This window comes from Misgurnus anguillicaudatus, unplaced genomic scaffold (genome assembly GCF_027580225.2).
Source record: "Misgurnus anguillicaudatus unplaced genomic scaffold, ASM2758022v2 HiC_scaffold_28, whole genome shotgun sequence".
NCBI classification, from domain to species: domain Eukaryota; kingdom Metazoa; phylum Chordata; class Actinopteri; order Cypriniformes; family Cobitidae; genus Misgurnus; species Misgurnus anguillicaudatus.
In genome coordinates this window covers 3,982,293-4,006,870 of record NW_027395278.1, presented here as the reverse complement: position 1 = coordinate 4,006,870, position 24,578 = coordinate 3,982,293, and the positions used below count along the sequence as shown (strand labels likewise).

At 40.2% G+C, this 24,578-nt stretch overlaps 1 protein-coding gene across 1 annotated transcript in view; it reads right to left on the bottom strand.

Annotated features, from left to right (window-relative positions):
- The window catches only part of LOC141362585 (proton-coupled folate transporter-like), a 71,683-nt gene that overhangs the window by 17,918 nt on the left and 29,187 nt on the right, over positions 1–24,578 (bottom strand). Inside the window, exons 5-6 of the mRNA XM_073864872.1 lie at positions 24,331–24,414; positions 14,786–14,942 (exon numbers count right to left, since the gene is read on the bottom strand). Of these exons, the coding sequence (XP_073720973.1) occupies positions 14,786–14,942; positions 24,331–24,414 (241 nt within the window). The remainder of the gene's footprint in view (positions 1–14,785; positions 14,943–24,330; positions 24,415–24,578) is intronic.

The following is a 24,578-nucleotide window of genomic DNA, read 5'->3' as shown; positions in this document are numbered from 1 at the left end:
TTCACTTGGATGAGCAGCACAACATCTTCAGCAAATGCATAACCAAGTCCAGAATTCTAAATGTGTTTTACCTGATGCATCACCATATGGATGCCTGAAAATCTGGATGCGTAAATTTCATACAACTACAATCTTTCACCAATTCTCTCACACTGTTCATGCGTGAACAATGTGTTAAGCATTTATCTTTGAGCAAAGCTCAATAGCTGCATAGATTTCTGTGCATTATCAAGAAAGATTGTTTAGTTATATGCACACTGTCAGAAAGAAATGGTCAATGGGCATCTAAAAAGTGAAGAGGACAGGGACATGATATGTATATAGTAAAGCAAAATATAGTAAACTATGACATTATACCCAACAAAATGTCTACCAATATGTCATGATCCTGTCAGCCCTGTATGTATTTTTATGTGTTTCATGTGACAGGGTCATGGCAGCCCTCACTGTTGTCTTGTTTTGTGTGGAGAGGCACGTGGCCTGTGTTTATATTTGGTGTACCTCGTGCTCTCCTGTCTTCAGTCTTAACCCCACCCCCTTGTTTCATTATTAGTTTATGCCCTTCACTTGTGTTTCCTTTTTCCCAGTTTAGTTCTTCCTTATTTAATGCCATTGTGTCTGATGTCTTGTGCCGGATCGTTGTGTATCTTATGACGCCGTTGTGTGAGTCTTGTCATGTTTTACCATGTTGTGTTTGATTATTGTCATTGTTTGCCCCCTTGAGGGTGTTTTTGCTACAAAATAAAAGTCTTTTGTTCAAGAGCTGTCTGCAACTGGGTTAAGTCCTCCCCCTCACATGACACAATAAAACTGATTAAAAAAATTAAGACCAAAAATGATTTAAACACGTTGACCTGACCATATTTTGCTTAAGTGTTTTATTTTCCTTAATTCGAGATAAATTTGTTCTTAAAGACTGTCTAAGTAACAAAAATAAATAAATACATGCACGGAATGCGGGGATATGTCCAGCACAATCTACGCCCATGGGTATTATCTGTTATGAAGCAAAATAGAAATTGTGTTTTTAGCACAAATATCTAAAATGTCTTAAATCAAAATGAATTTTCTTGTCTAGTTTTTGGACAAAAAATATAAAATTTAATTAAATTTGTGCTTAACAAGCAAACAATCTGGCAGACATTTTTCTTGAATTAAAGGTGCTCTAACCGAATTCACGCGTTTTAGATCATAAAAATTTTTTGTTACATACAGCAAACATCTCCTCACAATCTGCTTGCTGCCTGTCCACTGGTCAAACTGTAAAAAAACGTGGCCAAACCTACAAACAGAAACCATAACAAAGTGTTCCAGCCAATAAACGCCAAGGAGGATTTGGGGTTGGGGGTTGGGTGTGTTCATGAAAGCACGGAAGGAAGGGGGAGGGGGAGGAGTTAGCTACGCTCCGTTTGTTTGAAAACAGTTCAAACATCAACAAAAAGTGACGTCGCACAGATTCGCTTAGAGCGCCTTTAAGTGTTTAAGAAAAAAGTAAACTTATTTACATTTTTTCTTAACCCATTGGCAGATTAATTATTTTATTTTAGACATTTTAGGAAAAAAATCAAATTTATCCTCCCCAAGAAAATGCATCTTGATTTAGCCTCTTATGGAACGGCTGAAATTCCACAAGGGGGCGTATTTATTCCTAAGACGTTGCACAATAAACGTGAAATCTGAATATATTCATTATAAATCGTGAATGAAAAGTGAGATTCGAACGAATGTCCGTTAATGAACCAATTGTATGCACTATTTATATCGTAATTCAGTCAGAAACGTCAAGATTGTGAGATGAACAAATCGTTTTGGATTAAAAGCTTGGATATTCCATTTTCTTGGACTTTTGGGTATTTATGAACAATTTGTTTTGGACAATTTCACCGAAGCGGATAAAGGGAAGATTTTGAAGGTAAGTAAATATCCTAAATCGGCGCCGCCCGGTTCAGGTAACTAACAACTAGATTACAGTTTTGTGACTCCTAAAAATCATATTATGCTTTGTGTGTGCGCTTAATGGAATCCCTAAAGTCTAAGCTTTCCAACGATGTGCCGCATGACCGTATATTTTGAAGATTTAATGCTTCAAAGTAACAATGACATAATGCAGCCTCACGTGCAAGGGAGGGGGTGTACCGTGTACGGCACAGTGTTCCTTATCAGGTTAAGAACTTTTAGATATTTGTACTGAAAACCAGACAAAAATACTATGTAGAAAAGTCATTTTTTGCAGTGCATTAAGGTTTGCTTTAAAATAAGTTTGAAATTAAAGACCACCTATTGTTCAATTTTACTTTGGGGTGTAAGTGTGTATTAGTACATGTTAACGATATGCAAAAGGTACAAACTCCAAAGTAAACGATGACACAAGTTATCGTCTCCAACGGAAATCTCTTTTCTTGGACTACAACAAACACACAGATTGTAGGCAACAGTTTACTCCCTGGGGTTGGTGATGCAGACAAGGCTGACATTATTACAATTCCTCCCGCTTCAGACTCACAGCCTGTAAGTTAACTCCTGTTAGCAACCAAGTCTTTTAAACATGGTAAGGAGCGTCACATTTCCGGCTGATGTCAGAGGTATTCAGGCCAATCACAACGTACAGATTGGCTAGTCAGGGACACAGAGCTTTTCAAATCCATGCTGCATGGACCAGGGACCATGCATTTCAGGAAGAGAGTGAAATCTTGAGCTACAAAAATGTACAGTATGTGGAAAATAATGTGTTTTTAACCATTAACCACGTAAACACATTATATTATACCAAATACACAAAATAACATTGTTTTTTAGCGATGAAATAGGTGCTCTTTTTAAGCAATATAAGATCATTTTTATTTTACAAAATATAGCTATGTGACAACTTTAACTGCTACAGCACATTATGAACAGGTGCTTTGTGTCATAGCTGCCAATGTATTATTTATAACAGCATGATTGAAACTTTGCATTGACCAATCAGGATAGGCCTACCTTTTTATAAAGTTCAGTACATTTTCCTCAAATGAAACACATGTTTTTTTTGTTCTCATCACTACCAACCTCACTTTGCATCCTCACTTTGCAGTCACATTGCACTACAGTAGTTTACCGATGTAAAGTCTTCAAACAACAGCTCCGGTTTACTCGGATATGTAATCACATTTAAAATCAAGGCAGGAGATAAAGAGAAAAGAAAGCTTAAGCACTTAAAAACAAGAAAAGACTGTTTGATGTTGGATTTAAAGAGACAACTTCATAGTGAGGGTAATTGTCTAACGTAATGAGAGAGAGGCTTTGATGGATGGATTAAGACCGATTTTAAGTCTTCAGGCTTCAGTGTCCCTGCGTAAACTCTCATTTGAGTCAGTGGCACCGCAGAGGCAGACTGCTGTTATTCTCCAGCCCTGCTCTGTCATTACTTTTCTTTTATTCCCTTTTATTTCTCCTCAGGCACATCAATATTCCATAGGGTCAGGAATCATACACTCTGCAATTCCTCCTTTTTGACTGACACCCCGGATACTATATGCTATATGCATACACACAGGAACGAATTCACTAAACTGTGCTATATTTCAGTGCAAACCACCACAATTTAGTTGAATTCTTCTAGGTACCAACTTTTGTGCTGCAAAAGTTTTTCATTGTGTTGCACAAGAACGCCATTAAAGGCGGAGTCCATGATGTTTGAAAGCCAATGTTGATATTTGAAATCACCTAAACAAACACGCCCCTACCCCAATAGAATCTGGACCTTCTGTTGATAGACCCGCCCCACACATACGCAACCCGGCATTTGATTTGATTTGATTGGCTATAAGTGTGTTTTGGTAGTCGGCCCGTCTCCTTCTCCAAATCGTTTTTCAAACATCGTGGACTCCGCCTTTAACATCGCTTCCATGAAAAGCAAGAATTTGTATTTTAATAAACTGCTTGTGTACATTTTTATTGGTCTTGCCAGCAGTTGTTCATCAACAGAGGAGCATTAGCACAAGGAATAAATCCAAATGCGTGGGGTACACAAGTTCACTTTCTGCATTTTAAAGAGCAGTCCCTATGAATTATGGCAGATTGAGCTAATATCTAATTTTTTCTCCATAGAAAGCAATGACAAATGAAATGCAAATTGAGATTTCTGCTTAACTACATTCCTTCTCAGATTTTTCCTCTAAGGAAATAATCTTACATCTGTTTCATCTAGAGTTTCAGAACGGATTACTATGATGTCTCAAAGTTGTGCTCGGATCATATCCAAGTCTGAGATTTTAATGAGAATTTTACCAAATCTTTCAAGATCAAATGATCTGACATTACTTTTTAAACTCTAAATACTATTTTCCAACAGTTGTTGTATCTTTTTAGACATATTACCAGAATCTGATATTTATGGGAAGATTGAACAGAAATTACAATATGTCGACTGTGATGGAAACATGGTAAGACTCTTGGCACCGATGACAATGAACAAAATGGCATCTCACATTTCACATTTGTTTTCGATGAAAAGCTTGTTCATGTCGATAAGAGTCTTGAGTGAAGTTCTGTCAAAAGTGAATGACTAAAAATTCAAACCCACGAACTGTGCAGCTGTTTATTATTGCCATTACTTGGCACAAAAACTTAAAGTTCAATCAATGCTGATATAATGTATGAACGTCAAAAAGCCAAACATTAATGGCTATAACTTGTACTTTCACAAAACCTGCAATTTCTGATTGGAAACGCTTCGTTTCACAGTTAGATAATGGATTACATACGGATTATGTATGTCTTGCATTTTTAATAACGGGCTGCTTGGCGCATGAAGAAAAGAGGACAAGAATCATGGGAAAGTTTGCGACCCTGAGCGGGCATGGCCTCCGGGAACAGCCCATTAGTTCTGTAATTACAGCCTGGGTGTGATAACTATGCTACACTCCAGTACCCACCACACAGAGGCTTTATTGCAGGTGTACATTACTTAATGCCTTCATTACCAAAGACAATCACTTAATTATATAGTCTGAGGAAGAACATCAAATGCACGTCAGAATCAATTTAAAGACTGATAATGAAGGCGGTAAAGCCGTTTATTGCCAAACTGACAAGCACGTCAGTTGGATCAAAGCTTCTCCGGGAATCCCTTCAAAAGCTTATTAGATATTGCCTCATTGTGCAGAGCCGATTATCGTGTTTAATCAATGAGCCAAAGATATTAGAGATAAAACGACTTACACCTGGATTCAAACCATAAACTCATGTACGTCTGGTTGTGCATTAAAGGACAAGGTTCCATTGGAATCCATGATGGATCTTGGAATTTGGCATCTGTGTTTTCTACGTGACAAATGCACAAATGCTATGCACAAAACTATGTGTTATATTTAACTCATGCTGGTTAAATATTGGACAGTACACACTGATGGGTTAAAAATGACCCAATGCTGGGTTGTTGTTACAGCAGTTGGATTAAAACTGGAGTGTGTAATGACTTATGCTGTGCTATTAGCACATAATGTTATGCATTTCTCCATCTAAATGTACTGTAAATTAAATCCAATGGAGACATAATGCATCAAAATGAAAACTACACAGCAATTAAAGGTGCATTGTGTACATTTTAAGAGGATCTATTGACAGAAATGCTGTATAATACACTTCAGTATAAAGACCTTGCATAATAAACTGTTACTGTATGCGAGTCCCCTTACATGGAAGTTGCTATTTTGCATTACCATGTTTCTACAGTAGCTCTAAACGGTTTCATCGCGTTGTCTCAGACGTTGACATCTTTGACATGTGACGGCTACCGTAGCTTCTCTATGTTTCGAAAGTGAGGGATGAATGGTGGCAATTCACAAACTCATTACTAGATGCAGATTAAATCTAGACACAGCACATTTAATACTCACCATTGTCAGTAACTGTAGTTACATTCTAAAGGGGGTCGCACCATGAATATAAAAAAGAAAACATATTTTCTATAAATGTACGCACACCGGTGGCTGTCGGCTGTGACTCTGGACGCTGCTCAAATCCTTCTTGCGCCACAGAGCGCCACTCACATAGTTTAACATTAAATAACATCATATTTGTCCCAAATCGTTAGCGAATTTTAAAGTATAATTTGCATTTCGAAGTAGAGACAGGGTTGCTTTATAACTCGCAATGTATAACTAGACCATCCCTCGCAGCCTCAAAACACTACCGGCCCTCCGGGAAATGTCCCGACTCTCCCGATTGCCACTCCACTACTGCCTCAGAGTTGTCCTAGATGCGACACTACGTGGCATGCGCTTTTCGTCTGGTGTGCGACCCCCTTAAGAAATGCTCGGTTAATTGGATCAGAAAGGGTCAAACCCAGGGTTAGAAAATGTTTATATTTGACTCAATAATGCGTAAAACAATACAGCATTTTAGGTTAAATTACATCCCAACATAACCCAGTATTTTTTTATTTAAAGACAACTTCAATTGCACAATTTCATATGGAAGAGATTAAAGGTGCATTCATTGTGTAACTTTTAGAAGGATCTCTTGACAGAAGTGCAATATATTATACATAACTATATTATCAGTTGTGTAGAAAGACCTTACAAAATTAACTGTATTGTATTTATTACCTTATAATGAGCCGTTTTTTGTCTTCCATTACAAGGAAGTCACCATTTTGTGACGCCATATTTCTACAGTAGCCCTAAATGGACAAACTGTTCTATAGAGCGCGCTTTTTCACTACGTTGTAATGACTTGTAAAGACGGAAGCAAACGCAGGTGTAAAAAATGAAACAATGTTTATTAAATATAAACAAAGAGAGAGTATTCAAAGTCAAATGCGGAAGTAATCCAGTCCGGTGTTGTTGTTGGCAATGGTGACGATGACTACGGTGGAAGTTGGTGTTTTGAGTGCGACGTTGGTGGAGTGGTGAACAGTGGTGAAATCCAGGCTGACACGGAACATCCACACGAAGACGACGACGACAATACACATCCAACTGAAACACGTAATCCAAAGCACAGGGAACAACCAAGCAACACGGAGACTGAGCAAACAATAGAATCTGGCAGGGAACAGAAAGTCAGGTGAGTATTTATGGAGATGATGTAATGATGAACAGCTGGAGCGAGACAATCAACACACAGGTGAAAGGGATCGCTCTAACGAGCACATGGCAGGGTAAGTGAACAACACACACACACAAACATGACACGGAGGAAAACAATGGATTTTCCTACCGTGACAGTACCCTCCCCCCTAGGAACGCCCCTCGGCGTTCCCAGCCTGCTTTACCTGTTGATTGAACTCATCAATAAGGCGGTGATCCAGTATGTCCCGAGCAGGAACCCACCTTCTCTCCTCCGGACCGCAACCTTCCCAATCCACCAAGTACTGAAATCCGCGTCCCCTCCGTCTGGAGTCCAGAATACGGTTAACCGAATAAGTGGTCTCCCCATTAACGATACGAGGCGGAGGGGGAACCGGGGTATGCGGATTAAGACGGGAAGAAATCACCGGTTTAATTTTGGAGACATGAAAGACGGGGTGAACCCTCCTGTACGCAGGAGGAAGGCTAAGACGCACTGTTACCGGATTTATGATTTTGGTAACAGAAAACGGGCCAATAAATTTGGGAGCAAGCTTATTCGAGACGGAACGCATCGGAATATTCTGGGTAGAAAGCCACACTCTTTGACCAACGACGTATCGGGGAGGCTTCGACCGGTGGCGATCGGCCTTGGCCTTGGTGCGTGACCTTGCCTGGAGCAGAGCTCTGCGAGCTCTGATCCAGGTGCGGTGGCACCTCTGGACTAGTGCGTTTGCGGAGGGAACCGACACCTCGGATTCAGTACTGACAAAATTAGGTGGTTGGTACCCTAAACTACACTTAAATGGAGACATGCCCGTAGATGACACCGGCAGAGAATTGTGTGCGTACTCCACAATTGAGAGTTGCTGACACCAGGACGAAGGATTCTTGGAAACCAGACATCGCAACACCCTTTCGACGTCCTGATTGGCTCGCTCGGTTTGACCGTTGCTCTGGGGATGAAACCCGGATGAAAGACTAACAGTCGCCCCTAGCAATTTGCAGAACTCTCGCCAAAATTTGGACACAAACTGGGGACCCCTGTCAGAGACCACGTCTGTCGGGAGGCCATGTATTCGGAAGACGTGGTCAATGACAGCTACCGCTGTTTCCTTGGCTGATGGTAATTTGGGCAAGGGAATGAAATGGGTCGCCTTCGAGAACCGGTCCACTACGGTCAAAATCACAGTATTACCCTTAGAGGGTGGGAGGGCGGTAATAAAATCTAGCGAAATGTGGGACCAGGGTCTCGAAGGGACAGACAGCGGTAAAAGTAACCCATCTGGAGGACGATTGGAAGTCTTACCAACGGCACAAACCGAACAAGCCAAGACGAAGTCGTGGACGTCACGAGCCATACCAGGCCACCAAAATCGTTGCTTGACTAGAAACCTAGTTCTACTAACCCCTGGGTGACAAGCAACACTGGAACTATGACCCCACTGGAGAACGTCTGACCGTAACCCTTCCGGCACAAATAAACGGTTCGGTGGGCAGCGAGCCGGGGGCGTTACCCCTTCTAAGGCTGTCAAAACCTTCGATTCGACCTCCCATCTGAGCGCAGAGATAATGATTTTCTCTGGTAAAATAGGCTCGGGAGTAGCAGTACGATCGGAACGCTCAAAAAGACGGGATAAAGCATCGGGTTTGATGTTTTTGGAACCCGGCCGGTAAGAAAGAGTAAAATCGAAACGTCCGAAAAACAATGCCCACCGAGCCTGCCTGGAGTTAAGTCTTTTGGCAGTTCTAATGTATTCGAGATTCTTATGGTCCGTCCATACAATGAAAGGTACACCCGACCCCTCAAGCCAGTGACGCCATTCTTCCAGTGCTAGCTTGACCGCCAACAACTCTCGATTGCCAATGTCATAATTAACTTCCGCAGGAGATAAACGATGGGAAAAATATGCGCAAGGATGAACCTTTCCGTCTGAGGATGCGCGCTGGGACAACACTGCTCCTACCCCCACCTCTGACGCGTCGACCTCCACTATGAATTGACGTGAACGATCAGGGGTTACAAGAATGGGAGCTGAAACAAAGCAGCTTTTCAGTTTGGCAAACGCAGCCTCAGCTGCGTCTGACCACCTGAACGTCAAACCAGGGGAAGTCAAAGCGGTCAGAGGTGCGGCTAGTTGGCTGAAATTGCGAATGAAACGCCGGTAAAAATTGGCGAACCCCAGAAATCTCTGCAGGGCCTTGCGAGACTCTGGGGATGGCCAATCTACCACAGCCTTAACTTTCTCAGGATCCATGCGAACACCCTCAGTCGAAATGATGTGTCCTAAAAAAGAAACAGACTGTGCATGAAAAACGCATTTTTCCGCCTTGACAAAAAGCCCATTCTCTAACAACCGCAGAAGCACTCGTCGTACGTGTTGCAAATGTTCCTGGAGAGACGAAGAAAAAATCAATATGTCATCCAGGTAAACATATATGAACTGGTCTACCATGTCTCGCAACACGTCATTAACGAGTGCTTGGAAGACTGCCGGCGAGTTCGTGAGACCGAAAGGCATCACGCAGTACTCAAAATGGCCACGAGGGGTGTTAAACGCAGTCTTCCATTCATCCCCCCTCCTGATGCGAACCAAATGATATGCATTACGTAAGTCCAATTTAGTGAAAACGGACGCTCCCTGCAACCTCTCGAAAGCTGAAGACATCAACGGCAAAGGATAAGTATTCTTTACCGTGATGTTGTTCAACCCTCGGTAGTCAATACAAGGTCGCAAGGATCCGTCCTTTTTCCCCACAAAAAAGAACCCCGCCCCCGCTGGAGATGAGGAAGGGCGAATGAACCCCGTTGCCAGAGAATCAGAAATATATTTCTCCATGGCCTCCATCTCCGGAACAGACAGAGAGTATAACTTGCCCTTAGGCGGAAACGTACCTGGCAATAAGTCTATCGCACAGTCATAGGGACGATGAGGAGGAAGAGAATCAGCCCGCGACTTACTGAACACCTCCTTCAGGTCATGGTACTCCGCGGGCACGGTAGACAAATCCACTGCTTTCCCCTGAAACACAGACTCAGACACAGAAACACAAGCAGAGACAAGACAGGACTTATGACACTCCTCGCTCCAGCTGGTAACAGAACCCAGTTTCCAGTCAATTCTTGGGTTATGGGAATGAAGCCACGGATGACCAAGAACTATGGGAGAGAGAGCAGTGTCAGTAATAAAAAATGAAATAGTCTCTGTGTGGTTTCCGGAAGTGATGAGTGTGATAGGTGCTGTGGTGTACTTGATAGTGGGTAACTGATGTCCATTGAGGGCGAAGGGCGCAATCTGGTGGGTGAGTGCAGTGAAAGGTAACTTGAGCTTACGTGCTAGTGAGCTGTCGATGAAGTTGCCCTCCGCCCCCGAATCCAGAAGTGCGTGCCCCGAGTGTGACATAGTGGACCACCGTAGTCTCACCGGAAGGAGAGTGGATGTAGTAGAGGTCTTCTGTGCGGAGATCCTGCCCGATAGTAGCCTCTGTTTTACTATCGGGCTTGGTCTTTTACCGGGCACCTCTGACATTGGTGACCCGACTCACCACAGTATAGGCAAAGACCCAAGGATCTCCGCCGATTCCTCTCCTTCCAGGGTAACCGAGCTCGACCCACCTGCATGGGTTCCGGATCTGAGAGACCACCGGCGGAAACTTCGATGGGAGGATCCGTGGACTCCGCTTGACGTAGGGGCAGAACTTGAGTCTTCCTTCTGGCAACGGTAGACAGGCGTGCGTCAACCCGGATCGCCAAGTCCACCAGACCGTTGAGCGACTTCGGTAATTCCGCCGTGATGATCTCTCGATGGATCCGATCCGCCAACCCATGCAGGAAATGGTCCCACTGCGCTTCCTCGTTCCACCTGCACTCCGCCGCCAGGGTACGGAACTCGATGGCATAGTCCGAGACCGACCGCTCCCCCTGCTGGAGATCCGTGAGGAGCCGGGCGGCCTCCCTCCCGGCGACGGAGCGATCGAAAACCCTCTTCATCTCTTCGGAAAGCGAGGCGAACGAGGAACAACAGCTGTCGTGGTTTTCCCATACCGCCGTCCCCCAGAGGGCAGCCTTGCCCGAGAGCAGTGAGAGCGTGAACGCCACTTTGGTCTCCTCGAGCGAGAATGTCCGGGGCTGTTGGGCGAAATGTAGAGAACAATGAGAGAGAAAAGTACGACAGTAGTTGGGCTCACCGGCATATTTCTCCGGGATCGGCAGTCTCGGTTCCTGGATGAAACTACCCCCTGGAGGTGAAGATGGTGCGGGCGGCATGGGTGGCGCAGTGGGAGGCGTGATGTTCGGAGATCGCTGAGAGAGCTCGGAAACCTTCGCCACCATTGCCTGGACGGCCTTCCGCATGTCCTCGATGGTTTGATCCTGATGATCCATACGAGCCAGAGATCGCTGGAGAAACTCTTCCAACCCGGAGATCGGCTGGCCACCTGCTGCTTCCATGTTGGCCAGATTCTTCTGTAATGACTTGTAAAGACGGAAGCAAACGCAGGTGTAAAAAATGAAACAATGTTTATTAAATATAAACAAAGAGAGAGTATTCAAAGTCAAATGCGGAAGTAATCCAGTCCGGTGTTGTTGTTGGCAATGGTGACGATGACTACGGTGGAAGTTGGTGTTTTGAGTGCGACGTTGGTGGAGTGGTGAACAGTGGTGAAATCCAGGCTGACACGGAACATCCACACGAAGACGACGACGACAATACACATCCAACTGAAACACGTAATCCAAAGCACAGGGAACAACCAAGCAACACGGAGACTGAGCAAACAATAGAATCTGGCAGGGAACAGAAAGTCAGGTGAGTATTTATGGAGATGATGTAATGATGAACAGCTGGAGCGAGACAATCAACACACAGGTGAAAGGGATCGCTCTAACGAGCACATGGCAGGGTAAGTGAACAACACACACACACAAACATGACACGGAGGAAAACAATGGATTTTCCTACCGTGACATACGTTGCATCAGACAAGGACGTGTTTGTCCTGTGGCGGCTACCGTAGCTTCATTATGGGCCCTATTTCAACGATCTGAAACGCAAGTGCGAAGCGCATAGCGCAATCTTGGGCGCTGTTGCTATTTTCCCGGCGGGAGAAATAACTCGTGTCAATAAGGTGTTGGTCTGAAGTAGGTTCATTATTCATAGGTGTGGTTTGAGCGTAACGTCAAATAAACTAATCAGAACGCTATCTAACATTCCCTTTAAACGCAAGGGCACAAGTTCCATGGCGGGTTGCTATTATTATGACGGATTTACCAGGCGCACGCCAGGAGCGGTTCACAGCCGAGGAGACCCACGTTCTTGTAAGAGCAGTCAGAGACAGAGAAGTTGTTTTGTATGGGGATAGGAGAAACCCGCCCAAATCAGCATCGGTTAAACAGGCGTGAGAGGAAATATAGCCACAATTGTCTCATCAGCTGGCATCCCCATCGTTGCGCCAAGCGCTACAATGATGTCAGGAGACGGGGGAATCCCAAGCTTGCCAGCATAAATCGGGCACGACGTGTAACGGGAGGTGGATCTGCCTCTACACATGACCTGACTCCAGCAGAGGACATTGCTGCGTCCACCCTCACCGCTGAAAGGGTTTGGGGGCTTTGAAATCGGACCCAAGAAACGCAAGCAAGGTCCAACCACAAAGTACACTTACAAATCAAGTTCATATACATTAAGGTTTCTCATGAAAACATTTTAATTATTATTTACATAAAATAAACGTAATACAGCCGCACAACAAACTTATGAAAATACTTTAATCATTATTTGCATGAGAATTTTTTAACGCAACCACACAATAAATAAAAACTATCACCACAATGCTCACCACTATGATTTCCCTTATGTTTTATTTTTTTTTTTATTGTAACAATTTATGATTTGCAAAAATAACTATTGCATCTGTGTAGATTAGATAAGCAAAGTGTGTGCGCGTTGTGCACGCTATACATTATGGTCAAGCATGCGCCCTTAAAATAGCATAATGAACCACGGGCAACGCGCCACTGACTTTAGACTAGTTTTTTTTTTTCAGTGGCGCAATTGTTTTTTGAAACTGCAAAATAGCATCAGGGATGGTTTGCGCCGGAACACGCCTCCTTTTTTGCGCTGAACCGCCCAGGCAGTCACTAGTTTGCCGACATGTGTCTGGGGAGGGAAAAACCCGCTGTGCGCCGGTGCAAAATACGAATGATACATGCGTCACTGACAAAGCCAATTGCGCTGGGTGCAAGATAGGGCCCTATGTGTTTCGAAAGGTAGGGTGAGCTGTGGAGTCACCACTAGATGCCGCTAAAATCCACACACTGGTCCTTTAAGGTTATCCATTTTTAAAATCCTGTGAGGGTCGGTAAAAACTGTTTCTTCTGAATAAGCTGTACAAAAATTTTGCTTTTAACTGTAAAACAAATGTTGGAAGCAATTATCCTGAACACCAGGGGTGCAATTAACATTAAAATTACACCATAATTGTAGCTCCACTTGACCAATAGAGTAACCATGCCAACAATAATGACTATGACACATTTGTGAATTATGAAAGCAATAAGTGTCCTTTTTATATTCACTTCTATTATTTAAAAGTCATCATCATTATTTTTCACTGAATAACAAATTAACCAAATATTATCAATTATTATGTGGTGCATTACACCTGGTCATATTATATATCTATGCATGTCTTTAAGTCTGTAAAATAGTAAGTACCCGACTCATTTTGTATCAACTTTTTCAACCAAATTTTATAAATGTATAGCAGAGCATGGCGCTAACAACCCTGCAGTAGTTTAATTCCCAAGGAACAAAGGTACTGATAAAAAAATGAAACATATACCCATTGCACTGTAAGTACCTGCCAAAATACATACATATCAGTGCAGATTATGCCAACTACCCAGGTGGGGCTTTCGAAGCTGACTCTTTATTTGTCTCAGAGTTTCTTCCTTAAAGGAATAGTCTACTCATTTTCAATATTAAAATATGCTTAGCGCCATTCATTCAATGGTACCATTTAGAGATAAAGTTAGAAGTGACCAAACACACTAACGTTTTTCCTATTTAAGACGAGTAGTTATACGAGCAACTTTGGTGGTACAAAATAAAACGTAGCGCTTTTCTATGCGGATTTAAAAGAGGAACTATATTTTATGGCGTAATAGCACTTTTGGGAGTACTTCGACTCGGCGCAGTAACACCCTCCCTCTCGCATTATGAGAGTGAGAAGGTGAGCGGACTTTTCAGGCGAGTCGAAGTACTCCCAAAAGTGCTATTACGCCATAAAATATAGTTCCTCTTTTAAATCCGCTTAGAAAAGCACTACGTTTTATTTTGTACCACCAAAGTTGCTCGTATAACTACTCGTCTTAAATAGGAAAACGTTGATGTGTTTGGTCACTTCTAACTTTATCTCTAAATGGTAGCATTGAATGAATGGGGCTAAGCTAAATGCTATCGAAGCGTCGCAGCGCGCTCCAGCGCTTACGTGCACGCACACAGATGATAGAGGGATGTATCAACAATTCTTAGTTAAGGTAATAACATATTTTAATATTGAAAATGAGTAGACTATTCCTTTAAATCTATCTTTAAATATATTTACTTGCCACTCTCATCTTTTTATTTTCTAACTAAATTGTTTCCTTGTAAAGCTGCTTTGTAAAATTGTAATAAGCACTTTAATAGGAATTCCATGTGTTAAATATTTGTATGAAATAATAAGAAACTTACTGTAAAAGAATTAGTACGATGAGCATAAAGCCAGCCATGATGATATAGGGCATGCCAGGGAATGTAGGCAGGGTCAGGGGGTAGAGGCCATTAAAGATTGTGGAACCAATAAGGATGCAGGTCGCTTCCACTGAGGCAGAGAAGGAGAACATGGCACCTGAGGACATCAATATTCAGGTCAATGAGGACATGAAACAGACGTCAAGAGAAATTCAGCTGAACCAGGCCCAGGTGGATAGGATTAATATTTAAGTAAATTTACATTGCATTTTACACAGACTAATCTTTTGGCTTGGAGTAAAATGTGAAGCGCATATAAATAATACAAAACAGTAATATTTCAGTCTCTCTTTTAAAGTACTGGTCCACCATAGTAAAAAAGAAAACCGAGACAGTATTAGGAAAAATCATAATGCTCGATGATTGACATGAAGTTGTTAAATCTGAAATGCGTTTACATTGGTAAGACCAATGGTAAGAAAAAATACTGGTTTATAGTGAGATTTCTGTTTATGCTCATTTAAAATAAGTTACTGGAACATATTTTTTCCTTTGTTTCCCTATGGATAAGAGCTTCACAGATTGATGTAATTTAAAAGAACTTTACATTTTATACATGCAGTTTTATGCAATCATACATTTACTGTAATTAAATCATTCATTTGATTTAAAGGCCACATAAGCAGTTGTTAGCTGTTAAAGTACCCTTATATAATAAAGCAATAAACCCCAAGAAGCAGTGGGTTACCAGTGCATTTTATAACAGCTAAGGGGCGTTGTTAGGCACGACGCGAAGCGGAGTGCCTAAACCCCCTTAGCTGTTATAAAATGCACTGGTAACCCAACGCTTCGAGGGGTTTATTGCGTTTATAAAACGGTTACTTCATATGCATAACGTTAGCGGGATTTTATAAAATAAAACACAAATAAGTTGTAATTATATTAGTATAAATATTACTCTTCCGCCAAACAAAGTAGTTCCTCAGAATCAAGTGTGGCTGCAACAGAGCGCAGTTCACAAACAACAGAGACGCAGCAAAGGCACAATGAAAATATGATTAAAGACTGTGGTGTTTATTTTTATATATCAACATTCATCTAATTTATACATTAACATTTATATCGTGCAACTGTTGAAGTGATGATCAAATATGTTTGTAAGCATGCTTAACTTTTTCCCCGTCAGCGTTTTTTTTTAAGTTTTTTTTTAAGTTGCCACCCAGTTTTAGTTGAATGCCTTACAGAAAAATGATCTTCTTTAAATAAACATAAGATATCAAATGAAAGAACAGTCCATCCGCTTTCCAACAACATCAAAAAACGTTTCATCCTACCTTCATTTGTTGTCTTATCAGTTATCACCTCTCAAATTTTCAGCTAAATGCGGAGATAATTCCATTTTTGTGAGGAACTTAGAGATCAGATTCAGAGCCTGATCAAAACACACGCTAAATCCACCACAACGCTGTTGTGTCGAGTGAATGCCTCAGTGTTTAAGTTGGGTAAGATTGCCCTCTAGTGGATAATAGCGGAAATATCAATAAGACAAAAAAAACTTCAGAGAACGTTTTCTCTTTATTGATGAAATGTTTTATTTATTGACATTTATCTGGATATCGCCATAATTGTGCAAAGGTAGAAAAATTAAAAAATGATTAAAGACTGTGGTGTTTATTTTCATAAATCAATACGCAGCAACAGTGGCGCAGTGATACTTGTGATGCGAACCGTGGGTTTACCGGGGTATTTTATCACGGCTTAGAACGCGTTTCAACCAATCAGAATGAAGAACCAGAACGAGCCGTTTTATAATCATACTTAAACGTCATGTTGTCCACATAAATGTCTTCCCATTACATTTAAAATGATGCATAGTCTCATAAAAAAAAAACATTTTTAACCATTCAGGAGTGCATTTTCCAAAAGCATTGTTCGCCAACTATGATCGCAAGCTCCATTGTTTCAGCATAGTTTAAAGGTGCAGTGTGTAGATTTTAGGGGCATCTAGCAGTGAGATTGTGAATTGCAACCAACGGCTCAGTCCACCCTTCACCGAAACGCATAAAGAAGCTATGGTAGCCACCACAGGACAAACATGTTGTCATCTAAGATAAAATACAGTAGTGACAAAATGGCTCTGTAGAGCAGTTTGTCCGTTTATGGCTACTGTAGAAACATGGTGGCACAAAATGGCAACTTTCACATAGAGGGACCTGCAGTGTATGGAGATGTGCTAAAAAAATATTTAATAGTAAAAATTATTAACTTTAAATGATTCTATTTGCTGTTTCCTGGTATCAAAAAATTTATTTGTTTAGGAAACACAAACGTCTGTGGGCCCCTTTCCCCCCTCAAAATTGTCATAAAATGGTTTAGTCCGCCCAAATTATATAATCCAGGCAACACAGCTTGACTTCACTTATAGTGCCGGCAGAATATCAACTTGACTGACAAGGAAGTGAAAATGCTTAAAAAATCTGGAAGTCAAAAACGGAAAGAGAAAAAAATAAGAAGTGAAAGAGGCAAAGGGTCGACATTATGTTACCAAGGTGGGTTTGTAAGTAGGCCTAAATTGTTAGTGGACCGCCCGTCCGTGACAATGATCGTAGCCTACGGCACTTTTCTGTGCTAACGCACACACTTTGTACAGAAGGCCCCAGGTCTCTACGGTAGCATTTTTCGACAAGTAAGCACGTTTATTTATGCACGTGATTTATTTAGACAAAGTTATTGCAAATTTCAAACTGTCAAAATGATGCCTTGTTCATTCTAGTGTTAAAGATAATTACCACACTGCAAAAAATGAATTTCAAGAAAAAATTCTTAGTATTTTTGTCTTGTTTTCAGTCAAAATATCTAAAATTGCTTAAATAAAGATGCTTTTTCATGATGAGCAAAACGACCCAAGAAAATAAGTCTAGTTTTTAGACCAAAAATATTACATTTAAGGGATTTTGTGCATAAAACAAGCAAAAAAATCTGCCAATGGAGTAAGCAAAAAAATCTTGAACATTTTTCTTAAACACTAAATTCAAGAAAAATTTGCTTACCCCATTGGCAGATTTTGTTTTATGCACAAAATCTCTTAACAAGAAAAAAATACTAAAATTTTTTTTCTTGAAAATCATTTTTTGCAATGCATAAGTTTAAATGTTGCGGTTAAAATGACTACTGGTGGCCGTTCTAGTGTTAAAAGTGCATGATAAGGGAACTCAATTTTCTGGAAAAAATAACAATACACAGTTTTAGTTAAACATTCAACACTGCAAAAAATGACTTTCTTACTTAGTATTTTTGTCTTGTTTTCAGTAGAAATATCTAAAAATTCTTAAATCAAGATGCATTTTCTTGATGAACAAAATGACCTAAGTAAATCAGTCTAGTTTTAAGACAAATTGATATACAATTTAAGTGAAATAACGAGCAAACGAGCAAAATGATCTGCCAATGGGGTGAGAAAAAAATTGTGAAATAAGATTTCTTTTTTCTTAAACACTTAATTCAAAATTAAATAAAAATTTTCTCACCCCATTGGTAGTCAAAATACCATAAAAGCGCATGATTTTATGTAAATTAATATGAAAAAAGTCTCAGCTGGGTTGGGGGCCCTGTCAAGATTCTTTTCATGGGGCCCAAAATCCTTAGCAGCGCCCCTGGTTAGAAGCATAGATCCTTTTTATTATGACATGTAGACTGGCATTGATCATGCTTTAAAACAAAATTAGCAAGCAACATGCAGAGCATGCTATATCCATCATTCTTAATATATGAAAAGTCTGGTTCCAAAACGCAATAAATCCATTTTGACTAATTTCTGTAAAAACGTGTTTTCTATACCAAGAAAGTGACAAGATGAAAACCACTATTTTCTGTTACAAACTTTCACATAGGCATCTTTAGGTTATAATAACATTAAAATTCAAATCCATAATTCGATTTTCAAAGATTTATTAATCCATGACAAGTTTTTTTTTCAAAATGCTATAAATCTATTAAATCAATATTATAAATGTGCATTCATCTTAAATGCAGCCATGTTATATTCATTTAGTTGACTAGTGGTATACACTGATTAAACATTAATGGCATTAATCAAAACACTTACTTTGTCATATTAAGAACACTTTCATTGCTGCTGTCATCCTTGGGACGTCGTCACTGAACTTTTTTGTTTTGGTCCTGCTCAATTTTCGTTGACTTCGAGTAAAATAATGGAATCGTTTTTCCGTCGCCCAAGTGGTATACGTTTCTTCCCCGCCACAGAAACCACCACAGGTTTTTCAATGCCATCAAAAGTATTATTTTGTTTTTGTCTTGATCACGAAGTACAAAGTAGATGATGAAAACTAAGATTCCGTGTAAATTCAACGCGCCGCCATTGTTGTTTACAATGCGTGGAATGGTGCGCTGTGATTTGTTGAGTGGATTTATTGCATTTTGCAAGGAGGACTGGCGTTCATCATGTTTTGAGAAAAAAGGGAGAAAAGTTGACAGAATAACACGGCGAATATCGTATTTTACGTAAAATTAAGAATATACTTTTTAATACTGACCTGATACAGTACTGGTTTTGGTGGTAACTATTTTTTTTTAAATGGCGTTTATTGTGTTTCGGAACCAAACTCTTCATAAACAAAGTCTAATTTACGTCTTTCAGTTTGTAAACAGAATTAAAGCACTGTTTTTGAAAAATGCGCAAGCGTGTAAGCATGAGTGTACGGGTTTTAAGACCCTGGGGAATGTCTGGGAGGAGTGACATAAGAGGGAACTTGCGGATTAATAAAAAATACAACAGAGGACTAAATCATGATAACAAAATCAGTCTTCTAATGCAATTTACTATATTTACAGTTATAATCGGACATTAAATTGATTTAAACAGATTAATTAGTACTCCACTTCCCATGTGACATCATCAACTATGTTGTTGAACCAATATGGTTCAAACGACGAATGTGTGACAAAGTTACTATGTTTTCGGGAAACATCTTGACAAGGTAGTTAATTCCTCCAACTATGCATCGTACTGTGGTGGTTCAGCAGCGAGTTACGTCTTTTTTGGGAAACGCACCCTAGGGTGGGTGATAACCTTTGACTGTTATCCACAATACCCATTGACTGTACTCTGCCATTGTGTTTTTTATAACACCGTAAAATCAATGTGCGGTGATGCAAGTACATCTGGACATTACATAATATTTAACATAATGTTCTTTAGCAATGCACAGATATGTAACTTATGATTATCAGTATGATCAAATCTGTGAACTCGCCATTTTTATATATAGTACATATTAACATGGTGATAAAAGGTATCACATTTTTTTTAATTGGCAGAGGCCAAAATTGTCCTTTATATTGACTATGTTACAAATTATGACCCTCAGTTATGACTTTTTATTTGATGAAGAAATATCAAACTCTGTAAGGACGAAACCAGCACCAAGCCTTTAATATGCCGCGGATGCACCTGAAATTCATAACCTATGATTTTATCTGAATGAAAGAATAATGGCCGCTGAAACTGAGGTCTGCGAAGTAGATCGTTGGCATGAATAATGGTTTGATCCACTTTGATAAAATATCTCCCCGAGCTGCTTCGAACTTCATGACTGCTCTGACTAACTGGAGCAGAATGAACCTCAGTGCTTCGGGGCAGCCTTTAAGTGCCTGAAACATGCAATACTTATTGATCTAAGCTGGAACTAGAAGTCGCCTGAGTGGCCCTGAATGAGTGCAAACTGCAGTAGATTCAGTGACACATGCAATCTAAGACAGAGATTGAGGTAATGGATGTCAAAATGGAGTTAGGCGACTTTGTGTACGCAATGAAAACCTTGAGCTGATGCTTGGGCATAACCTGTCATCAATATGTCCATTCAGAGTTTTGTCCCTCTTAAATCAACAAGAAAATAAACAACATAAATGGAGAGAAAGTAGCTTGTGTCCTCAAACAAAGTAGATGTTTCCTGCGAGTTTAGCTAACAGCTTCAAGAGAAGCGTTGTTCTGAATCCGAAAGTCTATTAAAGCTGTTGTTTGTTGTTACTCGGTTTCTTTTGCATTCTTTTCCACTTAGCAGAGTTTGATAATTCAGTGTTTTTGGTGAAAACTCAGCCTTCAAATCCCCAGTTAATTATACACTTTGCACCGCCTCTCATAAGGACAATGTAGATTAAAATCTTGGGTTTTTAGCTACGTTATCAGGCAGAAACAAATGTCAGAGAAAGTAAAGATTCAGAAGAAAAGCATGACTCAAATCTGTTTGTCATAGTGAAGGTCAAAACACTCTGGCGCTTCCTGAAGGTATTTCAGCTCATTTGTGGGCGTGAAGATCAAACAGTAGGACTGTAAAAGTCATGATGTCATCATGACATAAACAATGAAAGAATAGAGCACAGCCTTATAAAAATAATAATGTTGTGCTTGCAGACTGAATGTTTTATCATATTCATTTTATGTGGAAGTTGGTGCCTTAAAAATGTAGGCAATTCGTATGTATTTTACGAGGTGGCTAATTCGCATTAATTCGTACAACCACATTTGTATGTTTTTTTTACCATTTTCTTTAGCCCCTGTGATGTTGGAAGTTAGGGGCGGGGTAAGGAATAGGGTTTCATTATTGTTTTTTATTATAATCATATGTGTATGTACGATTCATTTTGTACGAATAAAGTGCCGCAAGGATGACTTATTTTTGTAGGCCAACCCCAGAAGTTAGCGGGATACTGATTCCCTAGCTAAAAGCCCATTTTTTCCCTATAGACTTTTAATTTATCATAAAAAAATAAGCTCTGTGTTTAACAGTGGCGGTCGGTGACTTCTTTTTTCGAGGGCGCACAATGCGAAGTTCGTCACAACATGTATGTAGCCCGTCTTGTGTGTGGTTCGCAATTTCAAAATATGTGTTTTGCGCTTCGAGTGATCCTATGTGGATCACGTGTCTTGTCAAAATAAGTGCCTGCTGCAGATGCGTCTAAAGGGTTTACGATAAAAGAGGCGCTCACGTTTGCCAGATACTCGCATAATCTCATGTGTAATCAGAGTTTACTCTTAAGGGAGTGTCTTGCGTGTATTTTGTGAACTTGAGCGTCACTTTTATCATAAACGGATTTGACGTGTCTGCAGCAGGCACTTATTTTGACAAAACATGTGATGCACATGGTTCACATGACACAACAAACACATATTTTGAAAACACAAGGAACACACAACACTCAGAACACATATTTTGAATTTGCGCCCCTCGGAAGAGCAGTCACAAGCCGTCCCTGGTGTTTAACAAAAGTTTATGATACTTACACATTTTCTAACAAATTTTAACGTAATTTTTTTCTACACTGTAAAAAATGCAGCATTTTTGTCAAATCAACATATATGTTTATGTTACTTCATCTGTGAACATTGACTTGTTAGACAAAACGTGTAAGGGGGTGTGCACACCAAAGCTTTTATGCCGGCGGCAGGCATATGTTTTCAATTGCTTCCAATGAAAGCGCAACTGCCGTTTTTTTTTTCGGCGCTGAAAGCTGCCGCTCTGCGTTTTTTCTGCGGTCAGGGCCGAGAGTAAAAAAAAATTCAACTTTGAGTGAAAAGCTCAGCTCGTCAATGTCAGTTCTCACACGGCCATCCAATCACAGTGTAGGAGGGGCAGGATAAACATCGCAACAACCAACCAGCGCATTGTACAACGACTGATAAACCGAGCAGAAGTATCACAGCAACCAAAGCACTCAGCTGAAGAAAGCTGGCAGTCGGCAGAAAAAACTGGCAGTTGGTGTCCGCCTGCCGTTTCAGCCACGCTTTGGTGTGCACGCCCCTTAACTCTTTCGCCGCCATTGACGAGATAATTCGTGAATTAAGAGAAAACGCTTCCCTGCCAATGACGAGAATTTCCGGCTTTCCGCAATACCGCTATTATCCACCAGGTTACGCAACTTATACAACACGGAAGTAGCCCCACACATGAAAGAGAAATGTATGTTTTAATGATCGTTCTGCATCTGATCTCTACCAAAAGTCATTCACAAAAATTGAATTATCTCAGCTTTTTTCTCTAAATTGGGTGTTTTTGCAGAGACCTACCCATATTTGAGAGGTGATAAAAAGAGAACTAATGAAGGTAGGATGAAAGTTTTTTTTTTAAAGCAGAGGGGCTGTTCTTTCACAAGTTCTTTAAACATTTTCTGGAAGGCATTAAACTTTTGTGCAAATCATGAAAAATGCTGGCGCTGGCTGGCAACTTTTTTAAATGCTGGCGGGGAAAGAGGTAAGTGTCACAAACTTTTGTTAAACACAGAGCTTATTTTTTGCGATAATCCAAAAGTCTGTGTGAAAAATGAATGGGATTTTTAGCAAGGGAACCACTGTCCTACTAACTTGCAAACGTTGGCCTACAAAAATACGTCATCCTTGCGGCACTCTATTAGCCAACCAGTAAAATATGTCCAAATTCCTGTGAGATCAGACTGCATTTACCATGGTTCCCAGTCATAACATGATTGTTTATTGTTTATCCAACCTTTCCTGTCCTGAAATGTTTTGTGTCTGAAAATTCAAAATAAGCCCATGTGCACCACAAGCATTTTTGTGAAATGTTTACAGAATGAATCGAAACCACACACTGTGTATTCCCATTTTGCATGTTCAAATATCAAACAAGCGTAAGATTGAACCAAAGATAATTTATATCATAAATTCTAACTTTGTCTCACCTTATGATTAGAATTTTTACAATGATTTTTGGTGACAAAATGTAACGCATTAATGTTTTTTTTATTCTTTAAGCTAATTAGCATGCTTCATTCAAAGATTTTTTTCTTGGTGTACTACATAGTATTATTTTTTTCTGACATGCTTCACTAATGCAAAATGTATTTATTTGATTTTACAGTACATATACATTTGGTCCACTTTTACACTGTTGCTGGGGTGTTATCCTAAGGTTTGTTTTTACCTTTATAGGAATATAATACAATGCTGGGAACATTACTGTACTTTAAGGACCTATTATGTTGCTTAGACGGTACAGTAAATGTTTTGTATACCCCTAACATTTAACTGGTACAAAATTGGTCCTTAAATGTACACAATAGGTCCTTCGGTTATAAAATATTTCACAAAAAGGTACAACATTTCAACAGTGTTGTATACCCATAAATGTACAAAAATTAACCTTTGAGGGTACCACCCCAGTGACAGAAAATATACAGTTTTGTACCTTTTTCTCTAACAGTGTACAACCAAAGAACAGAACTCCCTTTCTTAAGATCTCTGATGCAATTTAAATGCATGTGCTCCTGCATAGCATAGTGATAGAGCATTGCATTAGCAGCACAAAATGTCATGGGTTCAAACCAAGGAAATAAACATACTGATAAAACATGTATACATTGCAATGCACTGTAAGTGGTTTTGCATAAAAGCATCTGCCAAATGCATAAATGTAAATGTCTTTCACTAAAACGCTGCTTTCTCTGATACCCTTCATTTATATTCTGCAAATGTTTTGGTATGTTTTTGTTGCTGTGGATTTTTAACATTGTACCTTGTTCATCTGGTCCCACGATAGCAGAAGACACCGAACGAATCACTGCTTGACTGATCCCGGCTGGAGCGCCAACTACAGCCGCTACAACACAAGACAGATCAGACGCACAATCCTTAGAAAACAGTATGCATAATATATTATGATTAAATATACAACGAGGTCAACTAATAATACGCTTCTGTTTTGTGTTTGCATTAGTCACCACAAACAGAGCAAAAGTTGAATAGAAAAAATGTACAATTAGT